Consider the following 27,198-nt stretch of genomic DNA (forward strand, 5'->3'; position numbering starts at 1 on the left):
TGTGCATATACTTAGGTGACGATTGCCCCTTTTCATCAGGTTGGCCGTCAGCTTATTGACCTCTATGAGGTTACTATAAAAGAAAACATAATTGATGACATCTGTGATATAGCGGTTTAGCACACTGCTGTATTTAAGATGTACTTTTGTATTCGTAAGTATATTTGTTTGTATTGGTATGTGTGTTTTCTATATATAATATGTATGTATGTATGTGTTACAAAAAAAAGTATTTATATCACATTCCTAGTACCCATAACAGAAGCTCTGCTAATCTTGCCACTATGTGAAATTTCTGGTTTATTATTATTATTACTATTAAAAGAAATAGTTTTATAAAATGGGTTATTATAATACAGACACTTAGTAATATTTGTAGTAGACGGTCTTTAAAACAACAATTTCCTATTACTATTCTAATAGATTCGTAGCTCGCATCTATTGCCGCTAACCATAAAGTGTTGAAGCCCTTGTCCGCTTGTTCATTACAATATTTATCATAGAGGAAAATGTAATAATCTAGCACCGAATCGACGGGATATTTATTTAGAAATGTTTACGTAATTCCATGAGAGGAGGCTAGTGTCTCAGATAAATCTAGACTTAACGTAGTAATATATTTATTTACTTACATAAATGGTGTTTTGATATAACTATTTCTTCATTTCATTTCATACTCTATTTCTAACAACGTAAAATGAAATTTTAAATAAATTTTACTAGTATTACAATTGTCAGGATAATTAAGATATTATTTTTAATGGGGACTTATTAGATTTTTAGGTAGAATTTATTGTATTTGTAATTTTACCTGATGAAATGAATTTACTAATACTCTCCCACCAACTCAAAGAAATGCTCAGCTTTTAACATAAAAGAACTGACAATACAATATCGTCTAACCTCCGCTTTTTTTTTTGTTTTTATAACTGGAATGCTATGCTAATATATTTTTTTTAAATTAGGCACAAAAAATACATTAAATCAATAAAAAATAGATACTTAATAATGTTCAAACTTATAATTTCAACTAATTATAGTCGAATTACCACCAGTAGGACACCACTGGTTAATATAAAATGTTGATGTTTCTATCTTGATTATAGATTTTTTGAAATAATACGCATAAATGGTATTGAATGATATTTAAGTATTATTAGAACTTTACTTATCACTTGTGGTTTAATTGTCCATTTATCAATGTCTCTTATACAAATTATAATGCGTTTTTTATACGCATTATAAAAAACGTGATTCCATCCGGATACTGTACCAGTCTCGTTAATAATTAATGGCGATAAGTTTTAAACAGACAAATGATAATAAATTCGCATTGCCAACTTGAAACCAGAACTTAAAGGCTTACTTCCATTTTGTCTATTATATAATTATTTATAGCTTACGTTGTATATTGTTTATGGTAAATTATAGTACTTATCTAATAAGCTGTTGCGGTATTGTCTATGGATATTTAATACCTATACTGGTTTTGTTCCGTTGCTCTATGGTTTAACAGTTTAGGCCACCGTCTTACTCCGATGGTCGCAGGTTCTATTCACTTGTCACACACATATTTGTTAAAAAGGAAGAAATTACTTTTCGGAAGTAAGGCGATTTCCGATTTCGGAGGTTTAATTCCTTACACGATACAAACATTTGTATTCATCAGTATGATTGTTTGTATTGGTCAAGATATTTTCTGTGTAGAGAAACAAATCTTACGTAAATTTTGCTGTATAAATTTATAGGTAATTAGATATATTCTCTCCTTATATATATAAATTTAAGTACAACTGTTTTTATATAAAAAATATAAAGTCAATAAAAACAACAATAAGTGTATTTAATTATACTCGCAATGAGTATGATCCCAGGTGTAAAATAAAAAAGTAAGTTTCACGAATAAATTTACTATATATCTACTTAAAAAAATATGTTTCTATCATTTAGTTGGCTGCCTACTAACAACTTAATAATACAAGTACTAGGTACTTAATTTAGGATTAAATAGTGCTGCGTCAATTGAGTGGGTCGATATTATTATTATTTCTACTGTACGTTTTATTTACTTCACTAAATAAATAAAATAAATCAACTCTGGGAGTTGTTATTTATTTTAGTGCAAGATAAGGTTATTAGTTTTTTAAGACATCCTTAGGATAGAATGGAGTGACGACAAATAGTATTCATACTCAATTTACTAACGCAGAATTTAAGATATCTACCTTATAATTTCAAAGACATACGGTAACAGATAATTCTCTATTATTTTTATGAAATATTCTAAATGTCAATTCGTTTATAGAAAACATATCTGTTTATGTTTATATATATTTGGCTATGGAGATGGCTATTATTTACGATTTCAATTGTAACTGGATTAATTTAATTATTTTGAATGCAGCCATTGTTTGCAACCTCTGACCATAGTAGCGCTCGCCTGCACTCTCTGATAACGCGGTGCACTCATTTGGTATAATTTATAGCCTTATTGCATTCAATTTTAATTATTAACCTGTACCTTTTGACATTACATTGGCGCTTCAAACACGTAATATGACTTCCACTGTAGAAAAAAAATGTTAAATAGTATAATTGTTATTTAAAAAAAAAAAAATAACACAGTTAAAAACATTGAAATCATATATTGAAACAAATACAATAATTAATGAAAACAGGCCTTTCGATGCAGATTTTTTATTTTCTCAATAGAATCATATCAAAAATATTAAAACACTAGCTGTTACTCACATATTTATCTACTTTTGGTGATGTCTATTCTCGTGATATTATTACATGTTTCAAGCGTTTAGTCCCAAAAAACACAAACACACTTTCACAATGTTAATTTTAGTATGATCGAATATCTTTTCAAAAAAAAAAACGTTTTTGTATTATTATAACAATGCCTATATAACTTTTTTTTTATTATACAAACTATAATGTTATATTATAAATATACAAACTTGCACTTCTATATACGATATAATTATAACATTAAAATAAATCCCACTGCCACTCAACCGTCCATACTTCCGCGATAAAACAAAATGAAATCCCATCGTCGGATTGTAACAAACTCATCGCAAATATTATAGTGATAATGTATAGAAGACTACACATGGCAACTATTTACGGTCACTCACACACTTTGTTAAAATTTACAACTCTATGTCATGAGCAATAAGCGATTAATTTAAATGAAATCAATTTTTTAAACACTGAATGCTCCTGTAAATAAGCCACAAGTAGTTGTCCTAAGTTTTAGAATAATCTGTCGTTTTATTTGGTCCATAATTAAAATTAATTAAAAAGAAGCTTATAAAAATGTAAGTTGTAAGTGTATATCCTATCTTTTTATTGTTAATATTTACTGTTAAATCTAAAGGTTGACTGGTAAAGAATAATACTAGCATTAAGGACGCCAATTCTACAATGTTTTATTTAATCATTAAACTGATTTAAATAAAATTGTTTTCAGCGATTACCAGATTAAAAAAATCTATTCACTTAAATATAGAATAATCTTAACAATTAGCCTTTATTTTATCTAAAAGTTAAATTGGTACATTTTTGGTTGTGCAATAAAATTACAAATATGACTATCTAGGTAATAAAATGTTGAAATGATATGGAAATATTTTTGAAGGCAATGGCTACAATAATAAACGACTATAATATAATAAAATATATTAAATTAGGAAAAACCCAACAACATCTCAAGCCTAAAAACGATCAAATATCGTATGTATGTTACTCAGTATATGCTGATGCGGAAAGCAAAGTTTTTAATATTTAAAAACGTTGCTTTTCGCTTATAACTTAGCCAGTCAGTTGGATAGTAGCCAACGCACGGGCCGCGGCGCGCCCCAGGGATTCATCCGCAGCGACTGCATTATGCGACGCAATTTATGGGCGCCCACTAATTCCCCTGGGTACGTGCCTGCTGGAATTTCCACGCGCTTCCTCTAATACGACACGGCTCGCCATCGACAGGGAATTCATCCTCACACTTTTGAAAGTAAATGTTCACAGACCGTGCGGTTACAGAAGAGTCCGTCCCGTCATCCCACCCACATTCAGATTGAATGAATGAAATGAAATTTATTGATCTTAGAAAGGTTACTATTGTAATAGGGTTTTAAATAAAATTTATATAAACAGCCTCCTAGATAAGTTAATCAATAAACTCTGTTTAGGAGTGTCAGTCCCGGTTTCCTTGGTAAAAATGCAATATGTATTAAAATAATAACCACAAATGTTTTGGTGAGCACTCAATTAGACACCAATAAATAATTAGTTCCTACTATTATAAAATAATGTGACATCTATTATGAATTTAAACGCGCATCATGTAATAGAAGCGTGTGGTGTCGCTGTAAGAATAGCACCACGCCCTCTCTTCCCGTGGGTGTCGTAAAAGGCGACTAAGGGATTCATCGACCAGTGGACGGGCAGCAGCGTCCTACTGAGTACCTACCATCATACTGCGATCGCCAACCCGCATGCCAAGCGTGGCGATTATGGCAATATCCCCCCAAATGAATTTACACCCAAGGCCCCGGCCCCCAGTCCCCGGCGGCCCCGCTAGTCTTGATCATGGTAGCGGTCATGGAAACGGCGGGGCATCTCCGGGTAAGACCAGGCTACCACAAACGACGACCACTGGCCCTGGCAACATACAACGTTCAAACACTGCGGACCGACGAAAAGTTAATTGAACTGGAGGAAGAGTTGAGCAGATTGCACTGGCATGTCATGGGATTATCTGAAGTCCGAAGAAAGGGGAGGACTCGATAGTCCTGAAATCGGGCAATCTGCTTTACTTCCGGGAGGGCGATCAACTGTCCCAAGGCGGTGTCGGGTTCCTCGTCCACAGGTCCCTTGTGAATAATGTTATCAAGGTCGAGAGCGTGTCGACTAGGGTAGCGTACCTGATACTCAGAATTACCAAACGGTATTCATTGAAGGTCATCCAAGTGTACGCTCCAACTTCGACGCACTCCGACGATGAGGTTGAGGCTATGTATGAGGATATCTCCAGAGCCATACATAGTACAAAGACTCATTATAGCGTTATCATGGGGGACTTTAACGCAAAATTGGGCAAACGAAGCGGTGATGAGCTGAGATTGGGGCAATTTGGTATCGGTGATCGGAACTTCCGAGGTCAAATGCTGGCCGACTTCATGGAGAAGGAGAACCTCTTTATGATGAACTCCTTCTTCAGGAAGCCGGAACACCGGAAATGGACGTGGATTAGTCCCGATGGTGCCACAAAAAACCAAATAGATTTTATCTTGTCAACGAGAAGACAGATTTTCAATGATGTCTCTGTGATCAATGCCGTCAAAATTGGAAGTGATCACCGGATTGTAAGAGGCACATTGAATCTGAATCTGAAACTCGAACGATCCCGACTGATGAAATCTACGTTCCGCTCTACACCTATACAGATCCAAAACCCCGAAAGCTTTCAGCTAGAATTGCAAAACCGTTTCGAAAGCCTTGGTGACTGCGTTGACGTGGACGATTACAACAACAGGTTCGTGGAAACTGTCCGTGCGGCTGGGTCTAAGCACTTCAAAATCCGCCGCGCAGAAAGAACCGGAAAAATATCTATCTCTACCCTCAAATTGATGGATGAAAGGCGAAGTATGGTCCTGCAGTCTCCGACTGACGCTTCTCAGTATCGGCAACTTAGCAGGCAGATCTCTAAGTCCTTGACTCGTGACTTACGCCACTTTAACACAAATTGTGTAAAGGAGGCTATTGAGAGAAACAAGGGCTCAAAAGTCTTTAACAGGGATCTGGCTGCCGGACAGAGCCAGCTGACGCGACTTAGGACGGATGACGGCAGGATCGTTTCGTCTAAACCCGAACTTTTGAGGGAAATTGAGAAGTTCTATGGACAGTTATACACGACAACACGGGCACCTGTTAACAACACGGCGAAAGACCCTAGAGCCAAATTAACCCGACACTATACCGAAGATATCCCGGACGTCAGCCTGTACGAGATTGGTATGGCTCTTAAACAACTTAAAAACAACAAGGCGCCGGGCGATGATGGAGTTACTGCTGAGCTTCTGAGGGCTGGAGGTAGACCTGTTCTACGAATCCTCCAGAAGCTATTCAACTCCGTCATCCTCGAGGGCAAAACGCCTCAAGCATGGCAAAGGGGTGTGGTGGTTCTGTTCTTCAAGAAGGGAGACAAATCGCTTCTGAAGAATTTCAGACCCATAACACTGCTGAGCCATGTTTATAAGTTGTTTTCGAGAGTCATCACGAATCGTCTCGCGCGCAGGTTTGACGACTTCCAGCCTCCCGAACAAGCTGGGTTTCGAAAAGGCTTCAGTACCATAGACCACATTCATACGCTGCGGCAGGTAATTCAGAAGACCGAAGAATACAACCTGCCACTTTGCTTGGCGTTTGTGGACTATGAAAAAGCCTTTGATTCGATCGAGACGTGGGCTGTGCTACAGTCTCTCCAGCGGTGCCAAATTGACTATCGATATATCGAAGCGTTGAAATGTTTGTATGAAAACGCCACTATGTCAGTTCGCCTCCACGACCAGAATTCGAAGCCTATCCAATTGTAGCGAGGTGTCAGACAAGGCGATGTTATATCGCCAAAGCTGTTTACCGCTGCGTTGGAAGATGTCTTCAAGCTTCTGGACTGGAGCGGGCTGGGCATCAACATTAACGGCGAGTACATCAATCACCTTCGATTTGCCGACGATATCGTGGTCATGGCTGAGACCCTGGAAGACCTTAGCAAAATGCTCGAAGACCTCAGTAGAGTCTCACAAGGAGTAGGTCTTAAAATGAACATGGACAAGACGAAAATTATGTCAAACGTCCATGTCGTACCTGCTCCCGTAAAAATCGGTGATTCTACACTCGAAATTGTCGATCACTACGTATACTTAGGGCAAACTATCCAGCTAGGTAGATCCAATTTCGAGAAAGAGGTCAATCGTCGAATCCAACTCGGATGGGCAGCGTTCGGGAAGCTCCGATATATCTTTTCGTCCAAATTTCCGCAGTGTCTCAAGACGAAGGTTTACGACCAATGTGTGTTGCCAGTGATGACTTACGGAACAGAGACGTGGTCGCTAACTATGGGCCCCATCAATAAGCTCAGAGTCACTCAGAGGGCAATGGAGAGGGCTATGCTCGGAGTTTCTCTGCGTGATCGAATCAGAAATGAGGAGATCCGCAGAAGAACCAGAGTGACCGACATAGCCCGAAGAATTGCGACTTTGAAGTGGCAATGGGCAGGGCACATAGCTCGTAGGACAGATGGCCGTTGGGGCAGTAAAGTCCTCGAGTGGCGACCACGGACCGGAAGACGCAGCGTGGGAAGGCCTCCAGCAAGGTGGACCGACGATCTGGTCAAGATCGCGGGAAGGCATTGGATGCGAGCAGCGCAGGACCGATCGTCGTAGAGATCTTTGGGGGGAGGCCTATATCCAGCAGTGGACGTCTTCCGGGCTGCGATGATGATGATCATGTAATAGAAATATAAATTAACTGTAGAACAGGTCATTCATGCAGGTTTCCGCTCGAGACTACAGCATGAGGTTTTTGATATAATGATGTTTAGTGATTTAGCACACCACTTTAATTTCATCGTTATATTTAGCCGTGATACTGTTTATCACGGCTGAACATTATTACAGCATGTTGTTACACACCATCAGGTAGGCCGTCAGTTTGTTTGCTATTCCAGTAAAAAATTGAAACAAAAAGTTTTCTTAAATGAGGTTTAAGAATCGATAATCCAATATTGCCTAACATTCCAGTAAAATTAGAAACATGTACCTAAATGTGGTTTAAGAATCGATCCAATATGTTCATTGTTTGGTTTGGTTCATTCAGCGTTTAATGTAAATATATTTTTGTTCGCAGGTGACATCGAAGATTGCATAGTAACGCCTGCATATCAAGGACAATTCACACCACTACCCGAGGCATTATGCGACTGCATTATGGACCTTACGACACAGGTAATTAAAGTAGTTTTCACAATTATTAATTAGTTAAATATCTATATATCGAAAATGTAATTTATCTATAAATAATTTATATCAAAATGTCCAAGAACATTTTGATATAATATAATAACAGATACAATAATTTTAAACTTAGCATACATAATTATGATATGAATGAAAAAACCGTACATTAACAATGTTAAATGGTTATAACAATACAGACAACGATCTTATCACTATATCCTACTCATAAATACAAATGTTTGTAACGTCCGAGTATTCGAACCCGCGACCATCGGTAGCAAGGTGGTATGTTGAACCACTAGACCACCGAGGTCGTCAATATAGATATGGATGGTATCTTCAGCTTTATTCTTATTTGAATTAGTGTTACACGTACTTAGTATAAGTTAGTATTAATGGTACACAGTGCTTCGCGTATTTGGTCCAAATACGCCAACTGTATTCTACAAACAATACATTTGTGAATCAGGCCGAGTTACAATTGATTTGTAGAGATACCTACTCGAATTTTCTTAACGAGCTTACTTTCACTCAGTTGAAAAATACGTAAAATTCATAGGTAACTAACTAACTGTATTTCGTTGCTATGTTTGAATTGTAGAAGAAATATGCTTGTCATTGGCATTTCAGTAATGTTTCAAATAGGGTTTCCACATCTCACGAAAAACAGGAATCTTCCGGAATTTAAAGCAAAAATAAAAGTATAATAGACAAAAAAAAACTAATTTCGAAACCCGGGGAGGGTTCCGAAATTTTTTTTTTGTCTTTAGGTGCGTGTATTACTAATATCAGTTATATAATTGATGACAGTTGTTCCTAATTGTATAGTATTGTATATACAGGCCAATAATATTAAAATCAGTGCATTCAAATTAAAAAAATATATATACTACAACCCAGAAAAAGATGAACTATACAGAAGTATAGTATCGAATTTTTGGATATGGTGAAGAGATCGTCACAACCTCGATGAGAATGTCTCTGCCGACCAATTCCAGTATAAGAATCTTAAAAGTTTGTAAAATAATGGGTCTTTTTATCCCAGAAATCCATAGCTAAAATCTGGTAACCTTAGTCGCAAATAATGAGTGCAAACTCCAAACATTTATAGGAACCGGTGTGCTCTACCAATAAGGTCGTGATGATGCTAAGCGTTATGTTTTTGATAAATAAGTAAATCGGTATTTTCCTTAACTCCCAAATCACGACTGCGCTAGTTTCGTTTTTTTTGTATGAGAAACTTTGGAAACAATTTTGGGTGATACTGTTAGTCATACGCATGAGCGAGTCAATAAAAATTGTTGGTATTCAAAATATAATAATTTTAAAGATTATTTATCTTTCAAGAATCGTATATTAAGGTTTCTTAAGGTGCACGCGCACGTGATACACCTGGTGTCTCAAGCTTTCATAGTCTACGGTAAACATTTTTTATTGATGATAATGAAATAGTGCACTGCCTGGCTACGCTAACGATTTTTGCTGACGGGGCACTAGTGGTATGGATGATAAGATGAGCATGAGGTCAAGTCAGATAACCTATTTTGGCAAATGGCAATTTACCACGACGGTTTCCAGGGGAAACTACGTGGAGGTCAAACGAACATAGTAGTCAAGCAATGGGGTTATTAGTCCACATTACTAACAGTCACCTTCCACTCCACACATTACGTTAATTCTCCATTCAAGACGACTGGTTAAGTTGCATCAAGTCTTAACGAACAAACTTACCTTCATATTTATTATATCAATAAGGATAACTTTAATTGTATTACTGTTACTAAAATAATTACTTTATTTCTAAAGTAACGTTGCAACACTAGTTATACAAATTAAGAGAAATTGCATAAAAACAAGATTTTAACTTTTACGTTAGTTAACCATTTATGGTTATAACGTGATCAATTTATATAAATTGCAGTAATTAATCTCGGAGTAGCATATTAAAATAAACGTTAAGGGCTTGTTACAAATTAGTAGAGTATTGATTTGCATATTAATGTGTATAATTTCTAGAGAGAAGGTTATTGATATGTGGAAAAATCATAATAAACTGAAGATAACAGTCGGAAATGTATTTGGATGTTTGTTACTTAAGTACGTTTAAACAGCTAAATAAATTTAAACATAATATGGTCGGTACGTATATAGATATTATTCTAATTATAATTAATATCAGTAGAATGAACACTGGAGACATTTGACTGTAGTTTATAAGGCCAAAGTCGCATCGGACATGAAAATAAAATACCTAAGCATAAAATATCTTGGTAATATTTCAATATTAGGACAAATTGCTATAAAAAGTAAAAGTAAAGGAAATTAGAAAGATATATTATTTCTAATTTCCTTTACTTTTATTTTTGTTGCATTTTGTTTATGTTTATAATTTTGCACCGCCAACAATTATTCTCTGCACCACCTATGGTTGACTGGTAGAAAATGCCGCATGGTGTTAAGTCCGCCAAATGTACTATACTATATATCATATTGTGTGCATTAAAGTTAAATAAATAAAAATAAAATAAATAAATATTAAAATATTATATATAATTTATTATTATATATAGTTTTCTATGTATAATATATTAGAAAAATAATATCTGTAATCAGTTAAGTTACCCATAAGACAAGCTTTCAAATTTAGATGGCACTGTGTGAATTGTCCTGACATTATTATTATTATTATTATAGCTATATTAGTAAAATGAAAGACGTTCAAATTTATAACATTCATTCGTATAGGACATTTTCTGGTGCTTAGTACGGTGCGTATATGTAATAAGAATATTTTTCGGTTTCAGTTGAATTCGCAGTATATTCTGAAAATTATATCTCATATTAATAGGAACTAATAAATCCATGAAATAGGAAGTAAGTAGTAAGCATAATAATAAATTAGTGTTGCCTATATAATTCAATACGAAAATACCTCAAAGAATTTGCATATAACTTTTTGCTGCGCCCAAAATAATCCTAATACTTGAAAGATGACTCTTGGCCGTGAAATGCAAAAAAGAATAAACATTGTACTGGTTTGGAATGTGCGAACCTGTTTCTCTGATATTTCACGATTTATGGTCCAAGATATATTCTTTTCAACATACGAGTTAAAGAAATTAACTGTCATTCATTATTTACTGTTTTTTATTCATAAAATGATGCGAAATGAATTAGAATATCATTAGAAATTAGAAAACATAATGATAACCGTCACTTGCGAGATTTTAAGTAAGATATTTCTTGTTTAGTTACAGTTATTTACTTAGGGTCTTTTTGCCAGGGTGTGAATTGTTCGACTCTAAATATAATAGTAATATTTTTTGTATTTATATCCACTTAAATATATAAGTCAGCTGTTTTGTATCTGTAGTACAAAATTTGGCACCGGATAACGCTGTATTATATACCGGGTAATTTATTTATTTTGAGATATAGAATAGATAAAAAGTTACATATAAATACTAACTTAAACGCACACAAACATGTTATCTATGGTAATATAAAAACTTACTTACTCTTTCCTTAATTAGCATAGATAGAACCCTCATGTATTAGATTTTAATTATATGGGTAATAATTAAACAATATAGCCCTTGAATCTAATAACAAATAGAATGGTTTCCGCCATCGAACCTTACCTCATCCAGATTTCTGTTTTAGAGCATTCGATATCAAGTCGGTACGACTTATACCGAGAGATCAACTTAACAATTTCGCAGGTCGAGAATGCAATCCGATAATACTATTGTAGAATTACTAAGGATAATTTACAAGACCATTTTTAAAATTAATAGTCTATGAAAATCGCAGTACTTTATTCACAGCACGCATTTTTGTATCCGCTGAAGTCTGTAACTTAAGTCGCACAGATAACCTGAGAAATTCTTGATACTCGTCTTTTTTCCGAAACATTCTTGAATACCTGAACTGTGAGATCATAGTTTTAATCACCACACTGTTAAACCAACTGCGGTCAAGTGTGTATTAATATCTCTTTAATAAACATTTTACTACAATGTTCTTACCGAATAAGAAGATTACGATAGCATTCTCATCATCATCATCATCGCAGCCCGGAAGAGTTAGGTGCCTTAACTGACCTTTTCATATAGTGGCTTTTGACCACTCTTAACGTTGTTTTACAAATTTGAGGTAACATGAATTTAACAGTCGACGTCGTCAATCGGAATCGAACTAGGCACTTATAACAACAGACTACCAAAACTCTATAGTTTACATGAAGTATAGTTTGTATTTACATGCAGTAGCAAGATATATTAATCCACATCTTTGATGTTTCCTTTGACATAATCTCTTCAATCAGAGATTGTGTATATTTGCACTTCTTATAGGTTTACTGGTAGAGAATGGTTTAGTATTAAGTCCACGGTTTGTACTTTTGTATTTTCAATAAAGCAAATAAAATAAGTAAAGAAGATCTTATGATAACTATTTAAGTTTATATATTATAAATTTATATTTATATCTATATATAAGAAAACACATTTCCCAATTTACTTGTGTCACGGTCAAGTACAACATTAAATATTAACCGATTCATTCATCGATAGTCTCATCGTAAATAATCAGTCATTGTTACTTCACCCAATCGGCGTGTAATTAATCCGAATGATCTATCGATTAATTCATTGAAAACAATCAAGTTGGTTGCCCTGATAATTTGTCAATGGTGCAAGTATTGTGCAAGCGTGCTGTAAGTACTAGAGAATGCTGTACTACAGGTCCACCTAAATATCAGAAGTGGGCCGGACTTTTAAACAGATTTATTTGCATAAGTATTACATGCGCCTTGTATGTTCATAATATTTGAGCAATACGTCCCTATGTACATACTCTGAATACATTTAAGGTATGTCGCTTAAATTGACGGCCTATGTGGTCTAGCGGTTTAGCACACCGCTTTAGTTCCGATGGTCGCGGGTTCGATTCCTCGCACGGTACAAACATTTGTTTTCATTAGTATGGTCTGTTTGTATCGGTCTGAGTGTTTTGTATATATATTATGTATGTATTTAAAAAAATATATATCTAAGTATTTATATCAGATGTCTAGTACCCATAACACAAGCTCTGCTTACCATGGGACTAGATGGCGTTATGTTCATCATCGCAGCCCGGAAGACGTCCACTGCTGGACATAGGCCTCCCCAAAGATCTCCACGACGATCGGTCCTGCGCTGCCAATCCAATGCCTTCCAGCGATCTTGACCAGATCGTCGGTCCACCTTGCTGGAGGCCTTCCCACGCTGCGTCTTTCGGTCCGTGGTCGCCACTCGAGGACTTTACTGCCCCAACGGCCATCTGTCCTACGAGCTATGTGCCCTGCCCATTGCCACTTCAGAGTCGCAATTCTTCGGGCAATTATCGTGGATCTCCTAATTTTTGATTCCATCACTCAGAGTAACTCCGAGCATAACCCTCTCCATTGCCCTCTGAGTGACTCTGAGCTTGTTCATGGGGCCCATAGTTAGCGACCACGTCTCTGTACCGTAAGTCATCACTGGCAACACACATTGGTCGTAGACCTTCGTCTTGAGACACTGCGAAAATTTGGACGAAAAGATATATCGGAACTTCCCGAATGCTGCCCATCCGAGTTGCATTCAACCACTGACCTCTTTCTCGAAATTGGATCTACCTAGCTGGATAGTTTGCCCTAAGTATACGTAGTGATCGACAATTTTGAGTGTAGAATCACCGATTTTTACGGGAGCAGGTACGACATGGACGTTTGACATCGTTTTCGTTGTCCATGTTCATTTTAAGACCTACTCCTTGTGAGACTCTACCGAGGTCTTCGAGCGTTATGTTAATTGTTCTATAAAATGGCTATAAAAAAAATTGACGGTTGTATTGCCCTGAGCAAGTCGATTTGCAACAAAGTTCCTTACAAGTCTCAAAGAAACGATGTCCGAAGTCATTTCCAATTTATAAAGCCTCGACTTCATTAATTAGAAGGATAACTGCTATTTAATAATAATTATATAATTATTATTATGGATAAGGCATTGAACTTATATTTTCTACACCCACTTCCTGGAAAGTATATAAAAAAATCTTGCGACATAGATAATAGAAAAGCTGCTCTCATAAGTTTTGAATTAATTATTGCAATCGAGTGACTACCATTCGCAATGTGGTTAGTTCCAGTAAACCACAACTGGTTTCCCAAGCCCTCCAGCAAACTCAAGTACTTGTTTTGATATTATTCAATGATTGATAGTATTCTATGTCGATTCGATAGCAATCTTTGTTGCAAATCATGAATTACATATTAAATAAATAATAGAAGAATTTGGTTTATGCCATCCTTGACTATCTATTCGAAGGAAAGCTTTTTGTATCTGGTTGTATCATAGAGATATTAAGCATAGAGATATTCATATTTGTTATATGTTTTACTGTGGCTTATAAAGTGAGAGACCTATTACGTCTATTTCTTTTAAAAATAAATCCTTTACATCTTCTCTATCTTTGGGCAATTACCCAATAATTCCTTTTAATTACTAATTTAATTTAGTAGATCCAAATTTTTAATTTAAAGCTTTTTTACAGCCTCTACACACAGGTCTAGTTTTGTTCCGATAGTCGCAGGTTCCATTTCTCACAGGGTACAAACATTTGTATTCATGAGTTTAATTATTTGTATCGGTCTGAATATTTTATATTTATATTATACATTTACAAAAAAATATCCATGCATTATCTAGTACCCATAACACAAGTTCTGCTTAGCTTGGGACTAAATGGTGGTTATACACCACCATTGTATAGAGTTGTCCTGAGGTACTATTTTTTTTACCAACCGCTCTGGTTACAAATGAAATTTCATTGTGTCTCTCATGTTTACATATTCAATGTATTAATTTCGCAACACCTGCTCAATATGTGGTCATACTATTTACCCTGAAGGTCGTTGAAATGTTGCAAATTAATCTGTAGATACATATCGATGTGATAATTGAAATTGTACCATAAGGCACTGGCTATCAGCATATAATCACTCACTGAATGTCATATAAGTAGTATCTTGACTTTGATTTCAAACTTGTTTTGGTTAATACGCATTACAATGAACTTAGGTAGCAAATAAATTTTATTTATTAACTCAACAGCGCATTTTATAAATCTAAGACGACCAGGGTGGTCTGGCAAAATACTTGATTGTACAATGCATACATTTGTATTCATGAGTATGAGCGCTTCTCGTTTTAGCGGTTTTTTCTATGTATATGATTTAAAAAGAAATGTATTTCTATTAGTTGTCTAGTATGTATAACACAGGCTCTGCTAAGCAGAATGATGCTGTGTAAATTGTCCAGAGTTATATTACTATTTATAAGTGTCTGTAGTGAATGATGTGAACCAATCCTATGGTGAAGTATTAATAAATACAAGAAATATGTAATCAATTTAAATACAATATACACTAAGTATAAAATGATACAGTATTAAAAAGTAATATGAGCTGTATTTATTTCCAATGGAATTAATGATTTCTACAGTAATTGTGCAAAACTAGGGGCATCGCACCAGCAGTATATAACAATATATAAGCAATTAATTTATTACCCCTTAAGTATTGAAAAAGATGTATAAATGGCGTTAAATTCCAATCTCCAGATTAACTTAGAGTCCTCAAATCAGTATGTGATATTCAAGTGTTTGAGACCATTTCATTGATATATATTTTGTATACACCAAGATGTGTAAATAATTATTCTACCATTAAAAAGATTTACCTTTCTATAATCAAGTGTATAATTAACATAGTGATCAGCAAGTAGTCATTAAGATTTGGCAATTCAATTGAATGGATACTTCAAACAATGCAGTTATAATAAAAACTTATCAATCTCTCAATGCCTTTCCTACTAATGAGTTTTGGCACAAAAGCGAAGACTAATACCAAAATTTATTCTCCATTCTCTATGTATGTGTAGGCAGGTATTGTGAAATATGTGATGTGATACCAATCTCGCCCAAATTCAATGTCAAATTTTCAATAGTGCAAAAGGTCGAGATCGCAACAAATTCGGATGAAGACATCGTCTATAAATCTAGATTTCTTTGATTGATGATAGTGGCATAGTTCACTGAGCTTTGTATATATATGGGTTGAACATTTCAAGGTTCTGAGATAGGAATCGGCCTTTTGTTCACATCTATTTTGGTTCTAGCACTGTCAATGTTACATACAAATCAAGTTTTTGTGTTCCGCTTTGACAGTAGTAAGGCGTGATGATTCCTATCATTTTTATGATTTAGAAACAACTTTTTTATACGTATGACATCAATATCTGTGAGAAATCTTAATCTGATAAACAATTTCTAACAGACGCCTAAAATTAAATACTCAGAATTCGACGGTACTTTTTTATGGAACTGTTTTTGCAAACAAGCCGACGTTCTACCTGATAGTATGTAGTAACCGTCGCCTATATACACAAATAGTACTACGACATATAAACAGTACCTATCACATTGTAATATCTGTCCTCTCGAATTGCATTGCGTAACGGATAACTTCATATATATAACTATATGTATATGTTAAGCGTTTTTGCTACAAACTTACTGTGCAAGCAGTTTTAGAGCTTGATGTATAGTATTATTTGTATTAAACTTGTGTAAAAAAAATGTTCCTATTCCGGAGGACGGGAGTGCCATGCTTTCGTACCCTGTAGTTCACAAAAGACAAAAATATTGTCTACGGAACCCGATAAATAACTCTAAAAATGGTGAAAGACGAAAATAAAATTCTTCGATTTAAAAATTTCTCCAGTCCAGTAGTAGATATTCTTAAAATAAATTTACACAAAATACACTCCAAAAGGTCGAAGTAACTGTATTTGTCGGAGTATAAATTTCCAAGAAAGTTGGTAGACAAACTTGTCTACTTCTAATCGTTGTTTCCATCCATCGCCATCTCCAGTCCACCCGCGAACAGTACGTTTATGTAAAAATAATGTGAATTCTTAAAGAATATTTTCATAGTAAATATTCCATACATATAACGTGTACAATTGATGATCTAAAAGATCTAAAGGTCCCATTTGTATCGATGGAGTCCACACGCATTTTTTATCAAGATATATAAAGTTCGTAGCTAAAAAAAGTCAATTGGAAAAATATTGGTTCTAACACGATCGTATCCATCTCGATAAAGAGTAAATTGAACTAAATGAATACTGGTTATAACTGGTACATTTTTTGTTTCAAGAAAGTAGCGTAATGTTGTCATTCTAATAAAATACTAAAAAAATATGTCCATATGATAAACAAGTCGGATGACATATTTACAACTTCCTTTTTCATTTCTCAGGGTCAATCGGCGACGTTAGAAAGTATACGAACATCACTGTCAGCTAAGTTCCCGTCGATGCAAACACCATCGCAAGAGGTCGTTTATGACACGTTGGCGCAGCTGATGCAAGAGAGGAAGATATATCAGACATCGAGAGGTTTCTTCATAGTCACACCTGAGTAAGTTACCTTTCTTAGCCGACTTCTAAGATCAATTCTCCATAGTAATGAGTTCACGAGTTCTGCACCGATTTCCGATCGAAACGGTAGGCATATGCTTGCGGCATGATGAAATAATGCACTGCATCCTACCAGATGCGACTATCCATCTACCGTTGGCGTTAATACCCACATCCGATGCATAAGCCGCGAATTATTACCGCATGTTTTTTTATTGAATTTGATTTAGTTAGGCTCTCTTATTGACAATGCGGTTGCGCTAATAATATATAGTGGAGTATATAATAATTATCCCTATATTTATTGCATATTTAGCACATTGATGATTATTTGTATCATCACAATAACGAGATGACTGCGAATAGAGATGAATGGAAGAAGCAGTTGATTATGATTATTTGTACTTGATATAAAATCCTTCGAAAATGAGCCGTTGAAATGTGTTTGTAATGCCGTCCACACGCAGAATTAAGTTACATTACAGCTGTAAGCCTTCTAACATAATATAATCAAAAGTGCAAGATTATTTCAAGTCAAGAAGTCGGTTCACACATCACGCGTTCCATATGTATGAAATCTTTAGCTGCATGATTCATAGTACCATTTCAAGATGTCGCCGTATGCTGACTCTTTGGACATGTTGTGCAAACGTGTACGCACCCAGCATTCTGATGAGTAAACCCTCCATTTTTGGCGCTAAACTTGACATTGCGCGCGTTTATTCAAAATGGCGGCATCGATTTGGTTTCAAGAATACGTGTGAATAATTGACGTTGTAACACGTCTGTACGTCTTTATCAGTGGTTTGTTATTCAATGTAATTAATATATAAGATTTGGAATAACCAAAGAAATTGGGACTTATGCAAAACATACATACAATTAATACACAGTGTCTATTAATACCTATCTATACATATAAATAAAATTGGAGTGTCTGTTTGTAATACTGAAATAACCGTTTTTTACTACATGCATATGAATATAAATACGGTACATACCTACACCAAAATAACATTTTTACAATTTTACGGCTGGACCGATTTTGACAGGACTTTTATTGGCAGGTAACTGATGTAATAAGAAGTAACTTAGGCTACCTTTATTTTAGAAAAATAAAGTTAAATTCCACGCGGACGAAGTCGCGGATACAGCTAATATATAATAAATATTAAAATCGCTGCGAAACTGCGAATTTACATCGTATTATTTCTTTTAGTATAACACCCACGAATATAAAATATATATAAGCGTGTTGAAAATAAAATCGCGGGATGTAAATTTTTGTTCATATCTCCGTAATTTATTATTTTACCTAATAACAGTTAGTATGACTAATAAAGACAATACAATAATATAATACTAATAACAGTTACATATAAGTAAAGTGTGTAAATTACAAAAAACACTATTTATAAAAATCTCGCGAGACATAAAATGAAAAATACTATCAAACACTTCTTCAAGTCGCTTAAAATATTCATATTTAGTAAAATCACTACGATTGAAACGTAAACATTACTTAACTTTCAAAAACTTTTCCACTTTTAAGTAAATATACATATTATAATTAATGACAATGTATGTAACTTTGTTTTCAATTACCGCAATACTTATCATTAAAGAAATTATTCTGCAGCATAATTTATTAATATTGAGTAAACAAATCATTGTGCATTGGTTTTAATTTATTGATATAGCGTGTTGGGTTGCAATAATTATCGTGTATTATAGTAGGTGTTTTAATGGCATGTAGGTGCACTTGACACGCTTATCTTATCCTCCCAAATTCCACTAACTCCAAAACTCATTTTTCATCCATTTACTTTTAAACACTATAATTAGTGTGGGCGAAATTGCGAAATTTATTTTACAATTATATCTCATTATTTCTAAGATGTTCTCGGTATTTTCTGAATAGTAATAAGTTGTTCTCATCTCTATGTTTCTTCGATTTCGGCTTTCAAACCACGTAATGAGTTGGGATACGGGTAGCACTATATATTTAGATACTTCTTAACTTATATATTAATATATATGTATACAATTACATTACTAACTCCTGTATAATAGCGTAAACAAATAAATAAAATAAAACAGAATTACATATCTTACGTCATGTACGTCACGAGATCGATTAAGGTACATCTGATGTAATAAATAAAAATTATATTTATACTTCGACCTTATGTTGTTAATTGAATTGGTCAAATCACTGAATCATATCGATGTGGTTTGATTCCCATATAATGAATATACTCGTAGAAGCAAAAACCTCACGTTCTCTTAATGAGCGACGGGCAGTATTAAAAAAAGTGCTGATGCCATCGTGTCGACTAAGATCCGGTTATTGGAACGAAATTGGAATAAAGCAGACCTAAAATCAACTCTAATTCGATGAAATAAAGTATCATATTATTATACAATCAGAAAGAGCGGCGTCTAAGATGTGAAATAAATTGCAAAAAATTGTTAACGATGAAAAAATGCGTCAGTTTGAAAACTCGTTGATTATTTATGGTCATTATATTAAATTATACATAAGTTTTTAGTGAGAATTTGATCAAAATTTAAATATGGAATTCTAGACGTATGCCATTATACTTTTTTATATTATAGAATATTTATTATTGTTTTTAGCAGATATAAAATGTGCATGAAATTTATTTGCTTTTATACATTTTATTAAATAACGGGACTCGCTTTTATAGCCATATAATTCTAGAAAAATGCAGACAGCTAGGTAAATTTATTTGAATAACGTAACTTTTATTTTATTTTATAATCATAAATAGTATCTTTCCGTACTAGCTGTAGATTACTACATACTGAATGATCGGGATAAAACGTAATATATGTTATAATGTTTTTAAATATAGTATAGTAATAATATTAATTGATTTAGTGGTTCGTTGCCAAATATAACTAAACAAATTGTGCTTTATAATATCAGTAAGAAACAAATCATTACAATAATATTAGGTAAATTTTATATAGTTACATCTTCAACTTATTCCCTTAATAAATTTTCATCAATTAACCATATTTATAGTTCACTTGTTTAGTCGTGAAAGAAAAAATATATATATACACACTCTCGCATTCATCTGAATGAAAATTGATAACAAGATATAAGCTATCTTTTATCCCAAAAAGCCAGACAAACTTGCAACCGATAGTAAGTGATAATCCTTTTACTAAAACTAGTGGTATGAAAATCTATTCTTCGGTATACAACGCACACATTAATTCAACGCTTGATTTTTTGTCGGTTATGAACAAAAAGTTCATCAAAAGTTGATGTTGACAGCAGGTGATATTTAAAGATTCACCCACGGGTAGACTTACGAAGTGGCTGAAGGCCAGCTCCTGCCTGACAAATACGACTTTAGTTTGAGGGCACCGCTAGGGGTTGGCTGTAATTTCGATACCCGTTTCAATTGGACTGCGATTGGTCGGAGGAGCGACAGTCCATCGTATGAGTAATCGAAAACCTTTTAATACAAAATTAAATACTCTCGTTTCATAGTCACTTAGATCCCCGTTGAATTGGTCGTGGGATCTATTGTAGGGTAGACAGTTGACTATCATCTAATTGATTCAAAATTTGTTAATATCAAACTAAATACCCTTGTTTCAATGCCAGACGCCGCCGTTCCCGATCAAGATCATCTTCCCGCCGCCGTGGCAACAATCATGAGGAGGAGTGTCCGTCTCCTCGGACTATCCTCATGTCCGACCAGGAAGCCCTGCATCAGCTGTACGGAGAGATCACGACGGTCCGAGACGGCGCCGTGACGCATCAGTGTGTGCAAACTAATTTAGCTGACGTCATATGTGGCGGTAAGTTGATATTGGTTTATTACATTTAGTATGGTTACTTCTGATATCAATTTTGATACATTGGTATTGCGTTGGTGACATATTGCAATTTTGGTTCGAAACATTGATTCCATATTGCGTTTTGAATAAATAGAATTGCATTAGGATTGACGCTACTTTAGCAACTACATATTAGTGTAAAAATTACAATGTATATCCAATCCGAATTTTCAATTATTTGTGATTTTAAGAGATTTTGTTACAAAAAGATATTGACATTAAAGTGAGATTATTTATACTACGATTCGATTGTATTGTAAACGTTTTAAGATTTTTAACTAAACTCTTAAAGTTTTCAATTCATCTGAATCTTGAAAGCTTTCAAACTAATAAACAAAATAATACGCAATGGGGTTAAAGATAAACCTCTAATTTGAGATACAGAATTATAATTATATGGTAAGCAACGTTAATTAACACGTAATTGCCAAAACTACCAGTTTCTTGCGGCAGCAAGCAGCGGAGTGACATTTTTAGAACATATGAATACTTACCTATTTGTTGCGTGACATTTTTTCTATAGTTCTTGGAATATAAACAGAACACTGTATTGTTATTTATTTATTTAAATGTTAATACTTAAGTATATTTGTATATGCATAATTAATAATAATAACTCAGAATAATTCACACAGCGCCATCTAGTCTCCAACTAAGCAACAATAATTAAATACATTTTTTAAATATATGCATAACATATACAAAACAACCATCAGACTATTATGCAGAGTATCGAACCCTCTACTCGTACCATCTTGAAATAAGGCAATCATCGTTGAATTCATAGTTAAAAAAAAAATACGACCTCCATTTTCTTAATTAGATTATATTACATAGAAAACGATGATGAAGCAAAAAATTCAACTTAAGTTGATACGAGCCTACTTTACAACTTGGTTCCATGTAGCTGAAAAACAAAACAATAAAGGAATGTAGGACAGCCCTGCAGTGGCCCAGATATTCACCGCAGAGCCACAGGCCCCTGCTTGTATTGCAGCCACGTTGCATAATAGCATAATACCTATTCATGGAATTATGCAAATATTAAATAACGAAATTCACGTACATATTACATATTATTTTATCTGTGATATTACTGAGTTTATTTTTATTTGGTGACGCAAATTGTGATTTCATAGTGGTTATTGTAACTTCTAACAATTTACGGCCATATTGTATAAAAATTATCGATTTATTAGAAAAATAATATGCTTACGATCAATTTACTATTACCGGAGAGTTAATCAGTGATATAAATACATAGAACGTCTGTTCTCTATATTTAAAAAAAAGGTTAAATTAAAACCTTCATTTTAAGTTGACTTCATACGTAGTAGTCTATTTTTATTCGACCTCCAAATAGCTTACTTTGTAAGCTGTTTCGTTTAAGTAGGTGAGAAGTGTCAGGTCAAAAATCTCAAATTAAAATATTTATTCAAATTCAAAATATTTTTATTCATGTACGTCTATTACAGACACTTATGATATGTCAAATCTACCGTCAGTTCAAATTGATTTCGAGATGAGAAGAACTGACAAGAAACTCTGGTTGTATTCTTTTCAAATTAATATTATAGGGTAAGGTTGCTTATGTCGTACCCCCTAAGGAAATAATACTATAATATTCACTGCAATTGAAATAAAGCAAAATATTATGCATTTGGTACATCTTTATTTATTTGGCTTTTCGTCAACAATCACAGAAACTTGGAATTTTTTTCACAAAGTAGGTATTTTAACGTTTTTGAAAAATATACCTTCGGTACGATTAAAGCGCATAGTCGCCTAATTCGTAACACCTATAGCCTTAGTCGTACTTAGAAAATAAACTTCAATGAACTCTATAGAAAAATGCTTAATATCATGAGATCATATGAAAAACTAAAAAAATAGAAACAATTCTGTCTGAAATCAACTTAAAACGCTTATTGTTAAAAAATCAAAACTTATTACTAAGTAAATAACACATAGAAAATAAAATTATAGGTAACATCTTGAAAAAAAAGTAATGCTTAGATAATTATTGAGATTGGACACAGATATCACAAATATATTTCTTTACTTTACTTTCAACGCCTGCATATATAGATCATGTATCCAACCTTTACATTTTAATCACTGGATCATGTTTTCTTCTCGATCTTCCCTATATAGTTTGAATAACCACGTTTCTTTAGCTTTTATTTTTGTTTTTCTTGCATGTTTCATTAGTATTTCTTCCTTTTATACTTTTATTTATTCGTTTTTCTATTTTAATTTTTTTCATATCTAGTACAACCTGTACTAGATATGAAAAAAATTAATTGTGTATATCTTCCTCTTAATTATGTTTTACTTTTCTTCGATTTCATTTTTATAGGGACTTGAAATTAATTTCATTGTTGGCTTAGTACCTTTCTTTAATGACTGTTTTTATGCAAGGTATACGAGATAAAATATTCAAGGGAGACTTTATTTGTGGATTATTGATAATTTTATCTACTGTTAAATTATCGTCATTGTGTGAAGTATCTTGTGATATTGTAGAAGGTTCCGATTGAATGTTGGGCGGTGTTGATGGTCTCTAGTTGCTAAAGGTGGCGTTGTAATTTTTGGTGATGAAAAGATTGGTGGAGATACAGCCATTATTAGAGGCGATGCAACTATTGATAATGTTAAAATCGATGGCGATGTGACTCTAGCGGGTGATTCCCTAGTTGGTTCAGTTGAATCGCCAAGTTCTTGATTTCATAGATGGATTATCCATCCATCCATCAAATCAAGAACTTGGTGATTCAACTGAACTTTATTACCTAATAAAAAGTAAAGTAAATTACAAAAATGAACAAACAATTTTCTTAATACCTAAGTTGTACCGGTACGAGTAAGGAAACTTGCACAGGTACGACTTAAGCGGCGGGATAGCCTAACTTTAAAACTAAAATCACTAACATAACCTATAAAACTTCTACTCTTTGTGTATGCCTAAACGATTGTCAGATAAGTATTACAAATAGATTTTAACAAAGAAAAAAATTAGGTATCATGTTCCTGCCTTAAAAAGCTTAGAAAGGAGTCAAAAATTTTAATGAAAAGTGTTATAAAAACTTAATATTTAATTATTTTTGCTTCACGAAGCCGCCCAGCGATCCACTTGTTTGCGTTTGTTCGCTCGACTAAATAGTTCAGGTAAACGACATCAGATGTTGCAATTTATATGTATCAGACGAAATATTGCCAGGGTACGATTTAGGCCATGGTACGACTTGAGCAACCTTACCCTACATATATGTTTACAGTACTACAGATTAATTTTTAAATTCAAATATGTATATTAATGTAGATCTAATACAGACTCTTATAGTACGTCAAATTTACCATCAGTTCGGAATGCTTTAAGCTAGCTAAGAGGAACTGACAAGAACCTCAGCTCTTAATCTTTTCAAATGTACATGTCTACAAAAATACAGATTATTTTTTTAAATAAATTAGGGAGAATTGAGTGTAATTGTAATGATAATAGAGTAAAAATGATACGGAAACGTCTTAGTCCTTTGGAATGGCAAAGGTAGTATCAAGTGCAAAAAATAATGACAGTCCTGGTTCCTGATCATATATAGGCGACGGTTACCACCTACCATCAGGCGGACAGTCAGCTTGTTTGTTATATAAAAAATAGGTCAATAAACAGTGCAGTTGAACCTAACAGATTTCAGTCAAATGACATTGAAATATTTCCTTATCTATGAAAGAGGGGGAATCTCGGAAAGGTCACGGCGGTCACACGGGAGTTCGTGACACCAGCAGTTTATTTTAGGAAACTGTCTTAACGGTATAATTGTGAAATATAGATACATCCGCTCTTCGACTCGATTTTTTACAATAACACAATTCCGATTGTTTGGATTCGTTCCTATTGGCTTAAAAGATTAGATATGATCGAGTGACCACAAACGAATGATTGGCCGTGATATTTAAATTGAGTATTTATTATTTGGGAAAAGAAAAATCGAGAACATTCCGCGTTGAGATACTTACCGCTACTTTTTATCGGCTAACTGGCAATTGACTATAAAAATATAAATATAATGGTTGATTTAATCTGCAATTCTTGTTAATGAAATTTTAACATTTATTTGAGACGTAAAGTTTCGTGGTAGTGACATAAAAACCTAAATGAAACATGAATTTTACAAGCATATATGTACATATACATATATTTCCACACACACATTCACCCCCTCCGATCGATCCCCCCCGTCCAATTCAATCGGGGATCGAAATTACGACGGCCTGCGCCGAGGTTCGAACCCCAGTGGTGCCCTCAGACTAAAGTCGTATCCGTCAGGCAGAAGTTGACATTCAGCCGCTCCATAAGTCCTTCCGCGGGTTTGGAGTGCCATCTGCACTCGCCCCCTAACGTCCGGTGAAGCTGTAAAGGCCAGCTGCGGCCAACAGCATTAGAGTAGTCCGAAAAAAAAACCCACATTCACCTTCTTCACTATATCAAAAAAAAATCCCGCTTTTTCTTCACATTTTTCTTTGCAGATACCTAAATATTAAATATTAAAATAATCTTTGAAGTTAGAAGTACCGGAGATTACCCTGAGCATCTAAACTCACAAAATTTATCTATTTATAATATTAGTAGACATATCTACATTTTCCAAAATGTATCGTATTCCGTTGCAGTAAAGCTTACATAGAGCTTAAGATATATAAATACTATGTAAGTAATGAGATCATTGGAAAGTCCGTGAAGCTATATGAAACTTCACAAATCAACCTGATCGCTTAGATTTTCTGACAGGCAATTATAGCTTTTAATACAATGTGGGAAGTGTCACATATAAACGGTACTATTTCGATTGCAAATATATGTGTTGAAAAAATTGTTATTGATGCGACTGTTGTCGAATAAGGTGATGAATAGCGACCAGTATTTTTAAGGCTCGTCGCACACATCGCGATTAGAGGCCACTTCTTGTTAAGACCTTCAACTACTTGGACCACCAAATATTATTATACATACCAATATGAAAACATATATTACTAGTTTTTGAAATAGTGTCAGTCTTAAATGTCTATCTTTGTAAAGTAATAATATAACATTCAATATTTGCTTTTTTTATTATTGTTTAGTAAACGTAAGGAATAACATTATATATTATTAGAATTAAGTTTAATTTCAGACAAGAACAAAAGTGAATAATGCTAATTTAAAAAGCGTGAATTGTATACAATTGTCGCTAAAATCAAATTAGATTAGGTGCCAAGAAATCTAAAACAGTGTAATAATTATATATTATAATAATTATATAAATATAATATAGCCTCTTAAACCTAAAGACGAAACAAAATAAATATTATCATTACAAATTTCTACCTTAATTGTATGCAATTATTAAATGGATTAAAGAAAATAATCGTCTCAGCTGCGTTTCGTTATCGGCTAGAATACAAATGAGAATCTATAAGATGATGTAATATGTACCAATATGTATTATGTACATATAAACTTTGTTAATATCCGGATACAGATGATTATATCCGGATATTAAAAAGTAGATCTCTACAGTAGGCATTACTTTTTCATCACCTCGTGAGCGAGAAACCTTAAGTCTAAATGTGCGTACATAGATTTAATCTTGTTCTTTTGATATAAAAGTGATCTTGAACCTATCAAGTGAACCGTTGAACGTGTCTGTATTTAGCACACGGAAACGTAAGAGGAAACATAAGTGGACAGCGTTCTACTTTAAATTGCTCAATACCATATAAGTGGACGAAATTGAAAGTAG

General features: G+C 34.0%; 1 protein-coding gene across 1 annotated transcript in view; it reads left to right on the plus strand.

The window, feature by feature from the left end:
• Positions 1-27,198, plus strand: part of LOC131846945 (uncharacterized) — a 196,621-nt gene that overhangs the window by 141,951 nt on the left and 27,472 nt on the right. The window contains exons 4-6 of the mRNA XM_059196362.1: positions 7,918-8,015; positions 17,377-17,537; positions 21,183-21,379. Of these exons, the coding sequence (XP_059052345.1) occupies positions 7,918-8,015; positions 17,377-17,537; positions 21,183-21,379 (456 nt within the window). The remainder of the gene's footprint in view (positions 1-7,917; positions 8,016-17,376; positions 17,538-21,182; positions 21,380-27,198) is intronic.

The sequence above is a fragment of the Achroia grisella genome, unplaced genomic scaffold (assembly GCF_030625045.1).
Source record: "Achroia grisella isolate CSIRO2021 unplaced genomic scaffold, CSIRO_AGI_Agris_v1 utg515, whole genome shotgun sequence".
Lineage (NCBI taxonomy): Eukaryota > Metazoa > Arthropoda > Insecta > Lepidoptera > Pyralidae > Achroia > Achroia grisella.